We start from the raw sequence: 15,716 nt of genomic DNA on the forward strand, positions 1-15,716 counted from the left end.
AGAAACATTTTTTTTTTATTTTTTAAAAAAAACTTGTTAAACTACTTCAAATGCACATCCATGCATCCATTTTTTGATGATACATCTCTCCGCATTGCCGAGCCATACTCACCACCACAGTGAAAAAATAAAAGATGATGATAATAATGCAAGTAGCTATTTTTTCTTCTCTAATTAAAGAGGTACCGAAAAGTTATGACTTTTGATAGACCATTGGTGTCTCAGTAGGACAGAGACCAAATGGGAACTAATAATAAGTAGGAGACGTGGGAAGCCTCCTGTTCAGATAAATTTTCCCACTGGTGATTTCCATTTACTACCTTGTTTGTAAATATCACTTGAATTTTCTGCAGCAAAGAGCACATTCAGAACCTCACTGAAATCGGTGGTCTGGCATCGTTACATAAAACCTCTCAGGTACTACATCTTGTTGGCTCAGTGTAGCCATTGTCAAGGCTTTCACTGCGCAACTAGTTTGAAACTTCTCCCTGGTCTCATGTCAAACATAGCTCCGGCTTCGAGGGCTGATCCATGAATTATTGACAAAATTTTTAATCTATTTCAGGCAACACTGCCGAAAAGGCTAGCAAATTAAAAGAGGGAGTTTTCAGAAGTATTGAAATAGGTTGGATGATCATTTGTCTGAGAAATGTTTTACAAATGCCAAGCCTTAACATACTTCTGAGTACAAAATCTAAAGCTTAGATTAGAAATTCTAACTTGTTAATTAGTATAGCTGCTTGGGTTCAGAGCAGTTCTTCAGACACATGGCTGGTACAATGTCCATTTTACCATGCTAACAATACACTTGGAAAATTAACATGGAAAAGCTCATTGAAATGTCATAATATTACAATGTTGCACATCGTGAGATTCACCATCGCTGTCACACAAGTTTAGTAAATAATTTATTTGCTAAAATTAACTTGAATAGATATTATTTGAACAAATATATAAGACCCTAGTGTACATAAAATACAAATGGAGGCCCCTAATCTTGCACACACCTTGGGAGCATTAGGCCAAGAGTCCTGCAGCTATCACTAGAAAGAGGAGAAAGCCGTCTTGAATGCAGTTCACGAGATTGACAGTTTCCTGATTCCATTTTAAGGGCTGCCTTCTACAGCTCTGAAAATGTTATGTGTCGAAATCAGTAGATTAGCTTAAGCCAAGATGAGTCTAGTGTCAATCCTCTTACCTCGGAAGACCATAGCTGGTCACCTGCTTTCCTAGGGATTATGTGGAAATGAGTCTGCGGTTATGATATATTGATGAAATTCATCAGATAGATGAAAAATGTCTTACAATTATCAAGCTCTCATGTTTAAAATTGAATTTACTAATATCAACATACATGAAATATTACTTGTCCTGCAGCAGACCCATTGTTGACAAGCAAATTGAAAGAATCTGCAAAATCACATAACCATATCAAAAGAAAACCGAACTCTAGAAAACAAGCCATTGTTGGATATACAAGAGCTCTGATCGAGGATAATTCATATACTTTTTTCCGCTTAATTTAACCATTTTCCTAAGAAAATGGCTTCAGGGGGAGGTATTGTTGTTAGTAAGATCTGGAACTAGTTTGGCTAAAGCAGCTTGTGCTTGGATGTCACTACCACTTATGATTTGTAAAGTTTTCACTAAGCACAGTTGGTCTACATAGTGCTATTTTTAAACGGTGGCACAGAAGAATAGAGCAAGAAGGACAACCCAGAATGTAGCTCAATGCAAAGAAGAAAAGCCAAACAGAAGAAATTTTGTCCCTCAAGAGTTACAATACACAAAATCTGTCAGAGATGAGATGGAAGAAACATAGCTTAGAAGGGAAAAAAAAAACAGAGAGAGAGAGAGGGAGAAGAATTAGCCCTTAGGAAAGAAAAATAACCAATGACATAAAACAAGACTTGAAATAATTTAGAAGGAGACTGAAGAAGGGAGTCAAAGGAGACCTCAAATCACCTGGTCACAGTTTACACCCTGATTTTGGAAAACTGTTAGAGCTTGTGGTCGTGCCAAGCCGATAACAAGAGATCTGAGTGGCTATGGGGCCTGTATTCTCAAAGGTCATACATTGAAGAAACTTTCCAAAGGATGATGGTCAGATCTAAACTGGTAGAGAGTACCCCTCCATGTATGGACCCATCAAGGAAGGTGGATAGTCCCTACCATCCTATGATCTAAGTTCACAATATTCAGAAAAATCTTGTGTAGCAATTAAATAAAAATAAAAAAAAAAAGACTGATGATACTGAAATTAATGATCTTCCCAATACTGGATAGCCTGGTTGAGTAGCCAAATTCTGGAAATTCGATAAGATATGTTGATGACAGCATTTTAATTTAGGAGGATGCAAGTTGCATGCAATGATGGAGATTGGATGATAATGAGCCAATATACCAAAATATATCATGATCAATCTCCAGTGAGTGGTGACATTGCAACAACATGATCATGACACCAAGCAACCATGAAAAGTTGAATGGGTTGCAGGCATGCAATGAAAGCCCAATAAGAACATAAGCCACTATATCATAAAGTAAACAAGTATGTTAATCATGTGCAACCTAAGTATAGTTTTTGTTGTTACATTTGCCAGATGGGCCTCCAAATGCCTAGGTGACCCTCACCAATTAAGAAAGCATGATTTTTCACATGTACGTGTGGGTGTGCATGCACGTATCTGTCTGTATGCCTGTCTGTTTATCCGTTTGTATGTGAGTATATATGTACACATGCATGCAATCTTTCTTTTCATTTGGTCCCATATGATGTATCCTGGTTCACATTAGTATCCATTCATCATGAGGCTTAATAAACCAAACTGGATTACGACGACAAATCATATTGCTTTGGACGAGCAACAATACCTTTAAATGCTGAACAAGTGATGCCAACAGGCCTTTGATCAAAACCCCATATTTGAAACCCAAACTCCAACAAATCCGACAACAAAGGAAGATTAGCAATAACTAAGTTCAATGACAAATATGTTCTTAGTCCCTTGTTTTATAAGTTTTCAGAAGATTTTGAAAATTACAATGTGTTTTTTAATTGTTGGCAAGTATTTATACAAAATGTTCACTTTGTATTGCTTTAAATTGGAATGTCCATTTCATAACAATTAACACAAATTTGATAATAGAATGAAGCAGGTGAATGAAAGGATGATCAAGTAACTCTTCTATTTTGTCAAATGCCAAGGCAATCACCTAGGTTACATACTATGTCCATTGTCAAGCTGCTCAAGCAGTTCAATAACCATCTGTACAATAATGAGGATAATTAACAGTAAAGACATTTCTTACACTGTTTACTCTGTTTGAACTTAAAATTTCTTAGTCAATGGGCTTTCATTAGGATAAAATCAAAGATATGAATGCCAGAAGAGCTGAAGTTGTTCCCTATGTTGCCACTTGTCTTAACTCATCAAGAGAAATAATCAGACAGGATATTTTATATGGAAATGTTCATTCTCTATTTCATCAAATATAAAAGAAGCAAACATACTAAAAATAATAATCATAATTGCAACAGGAATCAAATTCTAACATGGCAAGCATAACCTTATATATATTACTTTTGACCTACCGCATTGAGTAGCCTTCATAATTGCATTGCTAAGAAATGGTATCTTGGAACACATGGCTGCTATTACCTGCATTTGAAATGCTAAATGTGACCTCAACAATTCTGCTACGGCATCCATTTTTCATTTCCTTTTTTCTTTATTGATGATTTTTAATCGCATACTTACTGCCACAAGATCTTGGATCTAACCATGAAACACATGCAGAATGCAACATAGTTCATATACCAGAGCTTAAAAGAGTGGACTATATAATATTAATTTTGAGAAGAGGGTTTAGAACAGCAAAAAACAAAGAAAAAGAAAAAAACTATGCATAAAATACTAGCCCATAAAGAAAGAATTAAATGCAGTTAAACAACATACAGTCATGATAATGGAAAACTATCTAACAAACAAATCCTAAACCAGTGTTTAGGAACCAAATACAATTACAATTCTTAATAATTGTTTGTAGTTATCTGCCCTACAAACTTGATAAGACACAGGAAAATGAACTACATATTATGGTGTAGTTGATCTATAATACTGACCCAAAGTGTTGATTATCTAAGCAAATTATCAATGCAAAGTTTACATAGATAAAAAAAAAAATCACCCATTCACCTTTTAAGAGAACAGTTTAAGAAGCATCACCTTTTACTGTGATGAGCGTGATACTTATTCTGAAGGATGACCAAATATTACCATCTGATTAACAAGCCAAAATGTGTTTATACATAACCAGCATATCATAGTGACATAATAAAAAATATCCTGAAATCTTTTATACCGAGGACATATGTAAGGGAATTTAGTAACGGGAATACCAAGCAAAGAGTGGGATGACCGATAGATGAATAAGGAGCACCTGTCTCCAGCAGATCTAGAATAAAATGAGTATATTTAATTCAAAGAGGATTTGATCATGCATATGATCTTTTTTGTAAATGATGATCTGAAAGACTAGCATGCTCAAGGACCCTCAGACATTCAAAATTAATCTTTCTAAATATTCAAAACCATCAAAAAGAAAGAAGAAAGTTGATATTCTTTGTATTAGCTAAGTAAGATGCCAGATCAAGGCCCACTATGAAAGCTTGTTTTAGGGAAAGACTTTGACACATGCTGAACCAATGTCACTCCCATGTTGGAACTGGGTGTCTTGAATTTTGGAATTATGGGCCATGAAAAACTGCAATTCTTAATATAAAAAATCATGTTTTCCCAACAAATCTAATCCAAACTGTGTATCGATATATTGCACTTTTCTCAGAATTTTATCAAATTTCATGGAGTTTTCACAACTGTCCTTTCTGATAAGTATCTACCACTATTACTTGATCATAATAATAACATGTATCTATTACTGGAAATCTCCTCCTACCCCAAACTTTGCAGTCCCTTGGCTCATTGATAAATTTGTATGCATTTCTTACTTCAACAAATGTTCTAGAAGGTTCAAAATGCAAAATTATGGTCCATTAAAAGAGTATCCTTTTACCCTGTTCATCACCTTCCAACTCTCTCTCTTCTCCTCTCTTCATATCCATTACTCTCACTTCCCTAGAGTTTAGAAACATGATGTGAAAGTCCACAATCCTGTCAAATTAAATCCCTTAAAGAGCTCTTAGTCATCAGCATCATGCCACATCACCCAGTTTCATCAGTTTGACATCAATTATCAACATCAAGACTAACCACAAGGTGCAGCTGGGAATAAACCTCTTCACTCATCACCTCAGTTGATAGAACAGAAATTATAGGCAGTATGAACAAGGAATTTGTGATAAGTGACTCTTCTAACAAAGCATAAATCCTCCTTTCAGCAATAATTAAAAGAATAGCTTCATAGAAAACATAAGAACATTTTTTTTCCATAGTCAATATGCAAGCTGCCACAATTGTTATAGCAGAAAAACCAACACTGCAGCACATAGGTCCTGTAGTAACCCATGCTGCAATGGCACATCAAAAAGCCTTACCCAGTGATGTGATAACCAAGAAGTTAACACCATATCAAAGTGCAGATGTCCCTAATAGTATGCTTTCTTCCGAAAAACCTCATGCGCTAATCTACTGCACTTCATGATATGAATGCTCCTTAGGGAGAATAGATTTTGAAACTTTCACTTCCAAATAGCTTAACTTCTCATATTTAAGAGAATTCATTAAGGAAAGAAAAGAAAGAAAAGTTTGAGAGTATAGAAAAAAAAATCACATCAAGAGTGTTCTACATAAGTCAGAAGTGTAACCCGGATCATTCAAAATCTACCTCTAGTGTTTCATTTTATAAATCAAAAATTTAACATCCAGCAGTCAGAAAGGAGCAGTAAAAGTTGATGTGGTTAGCTTAACACATCTATATCAGATATGACATATATTTGCACCGGCAGAAGAAACAATTTTTGAACATGCTAAAATTCCTTTCGCATTCTTGTTATATCCCATTTTCAAATTATTTTTCTTATCATAATTTCAGAACAAAAATATGCAAGCTTGTTCAGAAATTGCATATTATAATATTGAAATCTATACTAAAGGTTCATCCAAAATTCAACCACCATAATTATTAGAGACTACATTGGCAGACATTTTGTTGAACCAAACTCTTTTCACCCACAAGTCTAAAGCATGCTAAGACACATGCACACTCACAAGCATGAAAATACATATATATGTACATACATACATATGTTCATACATAACATGAAATAATACTTTTTTTTTTTTTGACCATTTGATGCATAGGCTAAGGGTCCTCAAATCACATGATTTTTTGTGAGTAAGCAATTTAGAGGTAATAGATCACATTGAGCAGCTTGGATCATTGGTGTGAGATCCCCATCATCCAATCTAGACCTGACTTGATCTGAGTAGAGATCCACTCGAGTGTAGCCAAGTCTACCTACATATATACAAAGTTTTCCTCCACAATTTACATGGCAACTCAATATTCTCCTCGAGTGAGCTGATAGAAATAGAAAAGCCTGACAAATCATCACCCAAAGTACAGTTTGCCATCATGCAATTAATGTGGGTGCTAGAGCAGCTAGTCTGTGAAGTGAAAGATACAGATCCTCATGATCATATCCCATGATTTCTTTTTTATATAAACATTAATTTATTGAATTAGGAAAAGCATATGACAGGGTCCAGCAGCAAACTGAAGCAATACCTGTGCAAATACAGGCAGAAAGAAAACAAATAAAAGTCAGAGAGAGTTTATTTACTGATGTACATACAGAACCTTTAAGTAACTTGATATGGTTTTCTTTTTTGTCTATGGTAGTCTATACTATGCTCAGTGAAAAAATAAACTTAATAACTGTCTTGTTTAACCTCATTCAAGAAGGTAATTTCATATCTCCCATGAAATTTGACAGTGTCCAAAATTAAATAATGTGCACTGATAAATGTAGCAACTCTTATACAAATGATGGGAAAGACTCACAGGAGGAGAAGTTGCTTCGAGAGAAGGAAAATGTGATTTTGGAATGATAAGAGAGTGCCTACAAAAGGAAATATGAGAAGCGATCAAGAAATAAAATCACATGAGTAGATATCCAACAGTTTTCAGATATTAGAAAACAAATCAACCAAGTTTGCAGTGCATATTTTTCTTTATCACAATATGAAAGATCTGCTATTAAAATTGATGCTTGTTTAGCTGTTGGTTTTCCATGCTATGAAAATAGATTCACAAAAACAGCCTAAAATTTAGTCTCTTAAAGATGTTGAGGCTAATTCTCATAAAAAGTTAAATATCATTACTATGAGCTTAATAAAAAGAAAACCCAAACTAGCACCCAGCCCACCCCCTTCCCTTCCTGTTTTTGACTAAACTAAGTCCAGCTTTTCAAAAAAAAAGTTGGTTAATACTTGCAATAAGAACTTATGCTAAGAAATCCACATCAAACTTCAGCATGACAAACAAGATCAAGGACTGAGAAGGAAAAAAAATCCAAAAAAAACTACTTTTACCAATCACATAAAACTAAAACAAGATGCAAGTTAGATGGTGCCTTAGAAGAAACATTTAATTTACTATGTTTTGAATTATTCCATACAGATCCAACATGAAATATTTTTACTGATTTATAATTAGGAACAAAGAACTACATAAGACAGAACCAATAATATCATTTCACTTGGTGAAGGGCTTCCAATGCCCTTCAGCAATGACACTAGACCATCATCCAATAGTTACTTATCTTGTTTTTTAAAAAATAATTTTTTTTAAAATAATAAATTAGAAGGCACCTTACCCATAACTCAACGGATTGGAATCCAAAATGCATAGGCATACATCATCTTCATAAAGCTGCAAAGAGAAAAAATTTGGTAATCAATCAGTATGAAGACAACTAGCTTCTGTTGCAATATACCAATCTCAAAATAAAAAATCTTAATCCATAATCTGATAATGAAAACCCAAGATATGGAATCCTAATCACGTTAACATACTATGTGGATAATAAGAAATATTAGATAACAAACAAAAGCGGTTTCATGATGAATAGAAGAAAGAAACAAAAGCAGAGCTCAACTACTATATGTACACAAGTCTTCAAGTATTAGGCAAAGGAGTTGGGTTCAATGATTTTCTCAAATCTAATAAACTACATAGCTTCATCATCTTCATTATTTAAGATCTTATCTATTAAAGGTATATACATTTCTATGATTTGAATTTGCAAGTCTGGCAAGCATACACTTTTCAACTCACTTATAAGCAGTATAAGCAGCATCTCCTCTTATTTTGGATAGGCACATAGAGTCCAAATATTATTGGTTGTCTTTTTGAAGTTCTCCACCATCTAACCCCCAATTCATATAATTCTCAATGCTACCTGTAGTGCTCTCACATCCAGTTATTGTTTGAACTCTTGGTAGCTGTTAACATTTCTGTTTCAGCACATGTTTTAATCACAAGAAAGTGGAATGTTTCAATGAACACTGGCTGGAACCAAAACTAGCTAAAATTGATCTAAATCAAGATGCCTTTTCTTGAAGTTCACCTTGAATAATGATATTTCTACATAAAAAAACTTGGGACTAGCATAACGAATTACTCTCGAGCCACCCTAAACTATGCAAAATTGTCCCAGCATCAGTTTAGGGCAAGAATTTTTCAGTTATCAAGGACTAAAATGTTGCCCAAGCTGGTAGGCATGAACCACCATGTATTGTGCCAGTGCATGCCATGCATGGCAATGGTATGGCACATACCATGCCAACGGCAATCTGGCACTGCACCAGCACGAACATTTGGGACTTAGTTCATAATCCAAGGCCATTTGAAACAATATGTTTATGTTTCGGTCACACGTAATCAAGCCATCTTTCCTAGCTATAACTAACATTCACCTAAATATTCTCATCTCCACAAGATTCACAGTACATATTTCTGGATTATCTTCATTTCCAAGCACGTATATGGACCTCCTTTGTCTTGTATCACTTTCCAATATGTCATATGGCATCACAAGATAAAGAAGCATCTTATAATTCTATCCAGCAGCCAGCCAGTATCATTTCTCTACACCTATCCTGCTGTTATGTGTATTGCAGACACGAGATTGTAAAAATGCTTACATGAATGAGTCCATTGAAATCAGTTTTGTCCAAGGCTTTAATCACATTTTGATTACCATCTAAATTGCATAATATGCTTCCAATTTGTTCTCCTTTAGACTTCCATTTTCCAAAGCCTTCTTCCATGAATTTAAACGAGAGACTGAACTCCATTTCCATCTCATCAGAAACCAATATATTAACAATCAGTTCTTTAAAAGCATAATGAGTTAGAGCCTTGAGGTTGATTTTTTTATAAGATCCTACCACCATTCATGGTCTTGCAAAGGGCTAAACAAAAGACCTGCTATTGCTCCTTCAAAATATGATTGCAACCATGATCATCATATACCTCTTCAAAAGATCATTCTCACTGCCCATCAAACTTCAATGGCATCATGACATGTTTTCCAACTAAATAAGAATCATAACCATCATACATACCGTGATGAAGTAACAAAAAACCACAAGTAAAATCTCCAAGCCAGTTTCATATGCAAGAAGAAAGCCTAGATTTTGACCTAGATGAGATAAAGACATTGCTTCTCAAAGGTTTTGGTCATTTTTCTTATCTTTGTCCATTTTTCTTATCTTTATGCATTTTTCTCTCGTATAGTTTCCAAGCGTATAAATAGAATTTATTCCCACAAGAATTGCTGGAAGCATGCATATTGCAGTGATTCTTACCAATTGAAGAAAATTATGTTCTTTCAATCATTTAAACCATTGCTTCTAATCACTGAATGACCCAAGGTTCGCCGTCTCGGTACCGACGGCCGTTTTGACCGACCGACGGTACGATTCGGTATGGTTCTGTACCATATCAAACCAGCAGTGAACCAACAAAGGCACCGAACCCGAACCGGAAGAAGAAAAAGAGAGAAATAGAGAGAGAGGAAGGAAGAAAGAAAATGAGGGAGAGGAAGGAGGGGAGTGGCTGCCGGATGGCCTCCGGCTGGCCGTCGTGGCCGTCGGACGGCGCAGTCCACGCGCACGGCACTGCATGCGTGAAACAGAGACGATACCCTTGTTTCATGATTTTTTTAAAAAATCGAAACTTAAGTGAAACCGACAAATTGTTTGTCAGCTTCATTGATTTTAATTTTTTTAAAAAAATCTTTTAAACATGAAGTCAGCAAATGATCTGCCGACTTTACTGTTGATCTTCATTTTTAAAAAAAAGAATTGCATGAATAGGGGTGATAGCTCCTATTCCACGACCGCGACACCACCCGCACTGCTTCCGCCATCCCCCTTCCCCAGCCTCGACGTAGCCCGCATCCGCGACCGCGACGCTGCCTGCTCCCATCTCCGCTGATCTCCCCCTTCTCTCTCTCTTTTTTCTTTTTTGCTCGTTTCAAAGTCCTATCGGATGAACCGACAAGTCGCGATACTTTTGCGGCCCTTCGATGGCTGCAGCAAGCCACCATCGGCCTCCAACGGCTCCTGCCTCCCTCCCTCTCCTCCTCTCTCTCTCTCTTTCTCACTTTCCTCTCTTTTCCTCCCTCCTCTGCTGGTATACCGTTTGAACTGACCGAACTGTACTAGTTCCCCGCCAGTCCAGCTCAGTACGGGATGTACCGACCGGTTCGCAGGTGTACCGACCGGTTCGACACGGTATAACATTCCATGGAATGACCTTTTAAATAAAATATGTCTCCAATACTTTTCGTACGTCAATTAAGAGCTCATCTCAACTCCCTTCTATCATACATAGTAGACAACTATCTTTTATTTTGATTTCCCACTTATATTCCTCTAGAAAAAACTTCAATAATTATCTTCTGAACAATAGAAAAGACAAAATTGCTGTCTCTTGATATTTTCACAATCCATCATTCTTGGACTGCCCAATATTCTGATTCTTGATGCAGCAGACAAAATCCATGACTTTGATACCTCATGCTAGCTCATATGAATATTTTTTTTATTTTTGTTTGAGTCTGCAGAATTATACACAAGGTTTTAAATCTCATAAGGTAGGGGTATTCCCATTTCTCCATGAAACAAGACGCCCCGCGGACCCGCCTCATCCCAGTGGTCAAGAGTCCCATGGGTGCTCTCCATCTCTCTTCCCTTCTTCTTTCCCTTCCTTTCTTTTTCTTTCTTCTTTTTCTTCTTTCATTCCTTTCTTCCTTCTTTCCTCTTTTTTCCTTTACCTTTCTTTCCTTTATTTTTCTTCTTCTTCTTCTTCTTTCTTCTCCCTTCCTTTGCTTCTTTCTTTCTTTTCTTTTCCTTCATCTTTCTCCTTCCTTTCATTCCTTTTCTTCTCCCTTCCTTTCTTTCTTTCCTTTTCTTGTTCTTCTTTTTCACTTTTCATTTTTTTCATCTTTACTCCTTTTTCCTATTCTTTCCCATATGGATGAGTTTCGGAGATCCAATCCCGTTTTCTCACAAAAACAGGATGGATGGCTAGGATGCCCCTCATCCCATCAAGACTTAAAACCTTGATCATATAAATCATTATGCGCCCTAAAATTTAATCTCATTAATTTTTTCACCTTAGTTAACAATTTTCTTCTATATCAACTTTTCATGACTGTTGAAGCAAGATCTCATTTCTTTGATCACCTTCCAGACCTCCATATTTGCGTGCAAAATTTTTGTGTATTCTCCTTGAGAATCACCTTAAGATTCTCCAAAGATTTCCACAATTCAAAGTAATCCATGAAAAACAATTCAACTTCTAATACCACATTACAACTGGTAAAATTTTCAAATACCATTTCTTCTTCCGTTAGTCATTGTCTAAAGGTGTCACATTTCTAGATTTCAAATTCCACCTAATAGTGCTTGATCAAAAAAATTTTAACTAATTGAAAAATGGGCCAATTACTGCTGAATTATGTTGTGCAGTCAAAATTTTTCTATCCATTCCTTTGCTATCTTCCAAACAATCTACCTGGGAGACATCCAATCCATTTTTCAATTAAATAAATACATGGTATAACTTGTTTAACATGAGTCAACCACAAAAGTTTCAAATGATACAAGTTCTTGTTCTCCTAAAAGTAGCATTGGAAGCCCAAAAATCTATTCCTTCAATCCATCAATCTCCTTCAAGTCATCTTGTAAATCTGTCCTCTAAACATGCTTGTGGCATGTAGCAAATGCACTCATAGCATATATTATCTATTACCTAAAATCAAACCTTAGCTGTCATCATATTCCCACTGTTTCAGAATGTAAAATATCCTTCACAATTTAATAACCCAACATCTCAACTCCATTATCTGTACTATCCTTCTTCACATTTATAAACTTGTAGCTATCACCAGACACCTTCAATCTTTCTCCTTCGTGTTTGGTCGTTTGCAAGTTTGTAATATCAACCATCCCTTCCACCGTTGCAACAGCTCCTTCACCCGTGCTTCTCATTAGAGTAGCAATATTTCAATAATCAATACTACCCAATTTCATCCGTCCTCACCCCATTGGTCAGATGAGTTTAGATTCTCCAACTTAGTTATTTCCAATTGACGCAAATTTCCACCATCCGTTCTACAAAATACCATGGAAATCAACAAAAGATCTCCGTCAAACAAATCCGTTCCCATCTTCATGTTTCATTCGCGATCATAATCCTAGGGCAGGAAACTAAATTAGCATAGCATCAAGAAAAGAAAACAGGGCAGCATTAACATAAATTTAAAAAACAAAAAACCGAGTTTTCTAGAGATAAAAGCAAGTCTAATGTTTGTTCTTCGCAAAAGATTGCAAGTTTTGACCCAAAAAATAAATAAATAAATAAACTCGAAGCAACAAAATCCACAAAAACGATTTTTCTTTTTGTGAACTAAAAAAAGCATTAACTAACGTAAAAGATTGACCAAAAGAACAACAGAGAGAACGGACGAGCTGATACCTTGAACGCAGGGGATTCACCTCGGATGATCTCACAAAAGACGCAGCGCTTCTTCCCGATCCCTTCCTCCCCGCCTGCCTCACCCCTGCTTCCACGGCAGCAAGAAACGGAGACCGCCTGCGGTTCGGAGCATCCTGGCAGTCGGTGCAGCGGCAGAGGGCGGCCGATATCGGTTGGGCGGAGGTGGGAGCAGAGGACGGCGAGACGGCGCTCCGCCATCTAGGCAAGATCGGCGGCCGCGACCGAGCTCTCGCGGCCTCCGCCGGCCATCAAAAAAAGGCTTCTATTTTTTTTTTTTTTTTTTTTCGTGTGCGTCTACGGAGAGCGAGCTCAGTAATTATTATTCCCAGTGGTGGGAGTTTTTGGTTTAGGTCTTGGCCTTTTATCCTGTTATCCGTGCATGTGGCTAAGCTTGTTTGACCGGTTCCAGCAGCCAATATCCATCCTTATAATAATAATAATGATGCTGGCCAATATTTGCGTGCAATATATAGTTTTAAAATTTTAATATTAAAATCTCTATACTCATTAAATTTAAAGGAGAGAGAAAATTTAACAACTCTAAAATTCAGAAAAATAGAAAAAACTGTAGAAAAATCATCTAAAATTATAGAAAAATTTAAAAAATTATCTAAATTTGTTAAAGTTTAGACATGTCTATATATATTAAAATTATCAAAATATATTAGAAAAATATTTAAAAATATCTAAAATTATTTAAGAAAATATAATAATAGAAAGATATTTATTTATAGCTCCCACCTAGAAATTATTTTATAGGAGTACAAAAATTTTAGAAAATATTTGAAGCAATCATTTATAGCGTCCACATAGAGCCTATGCGCATCGGAAGTAATTAGAAATATCATTAGACACTGAACTTTTCATAATTATGTTAGAAAAAATATGAGGAAAAATTATTTGAAGTGGTCCATTTAGAAAATTCTTAGTGGAAAATATTATTTTTGGAAGCCTACTTCTTAATTATTTTATAGAATATTTTCTTTCATATAGAAATTTCTTAATTATTTTAAGAAATGCAAAAACTCTTCTTAATTATTGTTTGCTGAGCACTATTTAAATTTTGACATGGAAAAAAAAATCCTTAAAAAATACATGCCAGGCAAGCAAAAATTTCTTAATCTTTTTAAGAAACTTTTATTAGTTATTTTAGAAAAAACTCTACTTAATTAATTTTTGGCAAGTCCCATTTAAATTTGACATATAAAAAATCCTATAATAATTGCATTCCAGTTAGTGTCATGGCAATCAAAGTCCTTGGAAGGGTGAGTATGACAGTTGGTGTCATCGAATGGTTGTTAATTATTAAATATATTTACTTATAATTTATTTTGAATTTTATTTTGGATAAATTATTTATTTTTTTATTATATAAATTTGTATTTAGATTGTCATTATCTACCTATGCATTGCAAGCGGGTATCATTCTTGTAATAACTATTGTAATAGTATTGTAATGGAAAAATAGTTATATTATTTTTTAGGCCATATAATTTCTTTTAAATGAAACATGGTTGAAAAATTAGATTTTGATAATAAAAATAAAGAATTGACATTATATATGTTAAAGCATATCATTATAGTACTAAATAATTTACTATAATAAACATTACCCTTTTATATTATTTGTATAATATAGAGGAGCCAAAATTAATATAACAATTATTTTTTATAAATATAAAATAAAATGGGAAAATTTTGAGGCTAGTTTCATATGATCGGGCATGCTCTATCTTCAAATGAAAAAAAAAAATACCATGCTCTCTTTTCTCTCTTTCCTACATGCCTTTTTCCGACCACCTACTAGCAAAAAATAAATAAATAAATTTTTCAATATCTATTACTTTTCTATGTGAGGCATCCTTCTTCGACATGTTAGGCCTGAGAAAAAATAAAAAAATTTACCTTTTGGCTAAGCAAAGAGTAGAGAAAATAGACACTTCCAGATAGGGGACTCTAGAGGCCCTTCCTTTTTTTGTAGAATAAAAATTTTATCTTATACTTTTTAAATATTAAACTAAGATATTAATAAAATATATTATACTAAAACTTGAAAATATATTATATCAATAATTAAAAATATATAATAATTATTTTAATATTATAATAGTCATTATTTTAATTTTTCAAACAAACAAAGACTGAATTAACTACAATACTTTTTTATTAAGTCTCACCTTCAATGTCTAAAAAGTGCCATTGGATCTTATCCATCTGATAATTTCTCCAACCCACCCCCGACCTACCCACCTATCTCTCTCTCTCTTGCTCACTCGCTCTCATACATGCAAGCATGCATGCACTTGATCCCCCTCACCAATGGGAGGCAAATTCATTTCTCAACCTGTGGATCGGGGAAAAAAGAAAAAAATTATACAACTAAATTTCTCTCAATTTTTCTTTAAAAACTTTTTAGATCACAAATTATATGAACTATCAACTATGAGTAGAAATAGCAAGTTAAGACTATTGATAAGCATTTAAAAGACTACATGAATTCATTTTTCCTCATCATAATGGCATGATAATATGATTTATTTTTTTGTACCATATATGAGGTGTTTATCATAGGTTTATCCAATTCTTGTGTTCTAGAGTATACACTAGTTATGGCATGAAGATAATGACTGAAAAATGGATATTATTATGTACTTTTATGTTTAGAGATAATGAAGCTACAT

At 34.8% G+C, this 15,716-nt stretch overlaps 1 protein-coding gene across 1 annotated transcript; it reads right to left on the reverse strand.

The window, feature by feature from the left end:
* Positions 1-808: 808 nt before the first annotated feature.
* Positions 809-13,369, reverse strand: LOC105038650 (adenylylsulfatase HINT3). Its single transcript, XM_010914519.4, has 7 exons — positions 13,015-13,369; positions 7,841-7,896; positions 7,027-7,084; positions 3,596-3,662; positions 1,355-1,410; positions 1,199-1,252; positions 809-1,128 (listed from the first exon to the last, which is right to left on the reverse strand). Exons 1-7 carry the CDS (start codon positions 13,231-13,233, stop codon positions 1,018-1,020), a joined length of 621 nt encoding a protein of 206 aa, XP_010912821.4. The 5' UTR covers positions 13,234-13,369; the 3' UTR covers positions 809-1,017.
* Between the last annotated feature and the right edge of the window lie 2,347 nt (positions 13,370-15,716).

Source organism: Elaeis guineensis, chromosome 1, assembly GCF_000442705.2.
Source record: "Elaeis guineensis isolate ETL-2024a chromosome 1, EG11, whole genome shotgun sequence".
Taxonomy (NCBI): Eukaryota; Viridiplantae; Streptophyta; class Magnoliopsida; order Arecales; family Arecaceae; genus Elaeis; species Elaeis guineensis.

Bases quoted from the DNA above. Each gene is read 5' to 3' on its own strand.
- LOC105038650 (XM_010914519.4), bottom strand. From the start codon at position 13,233: ATGGCGGAGCGCCGTCTCGCCGTCCTCTGCTCCCACCTCCGCCCAACC. The intron at 7,897-13,014 runs GTATCAGCTCGT...TTCTCTTTGCAG, and splicing joins GTGAATCCCCTGCGTTCAAG to CTTTATGAAGATGATGTATG. The intron at 7,085-7,840 runs GTAAGGTGCCTT...TTCCTTTTGTAG, and splicing joins TCCAATCCGTTGAGTTATGG to GCACTCTCTTATCATTCCAA.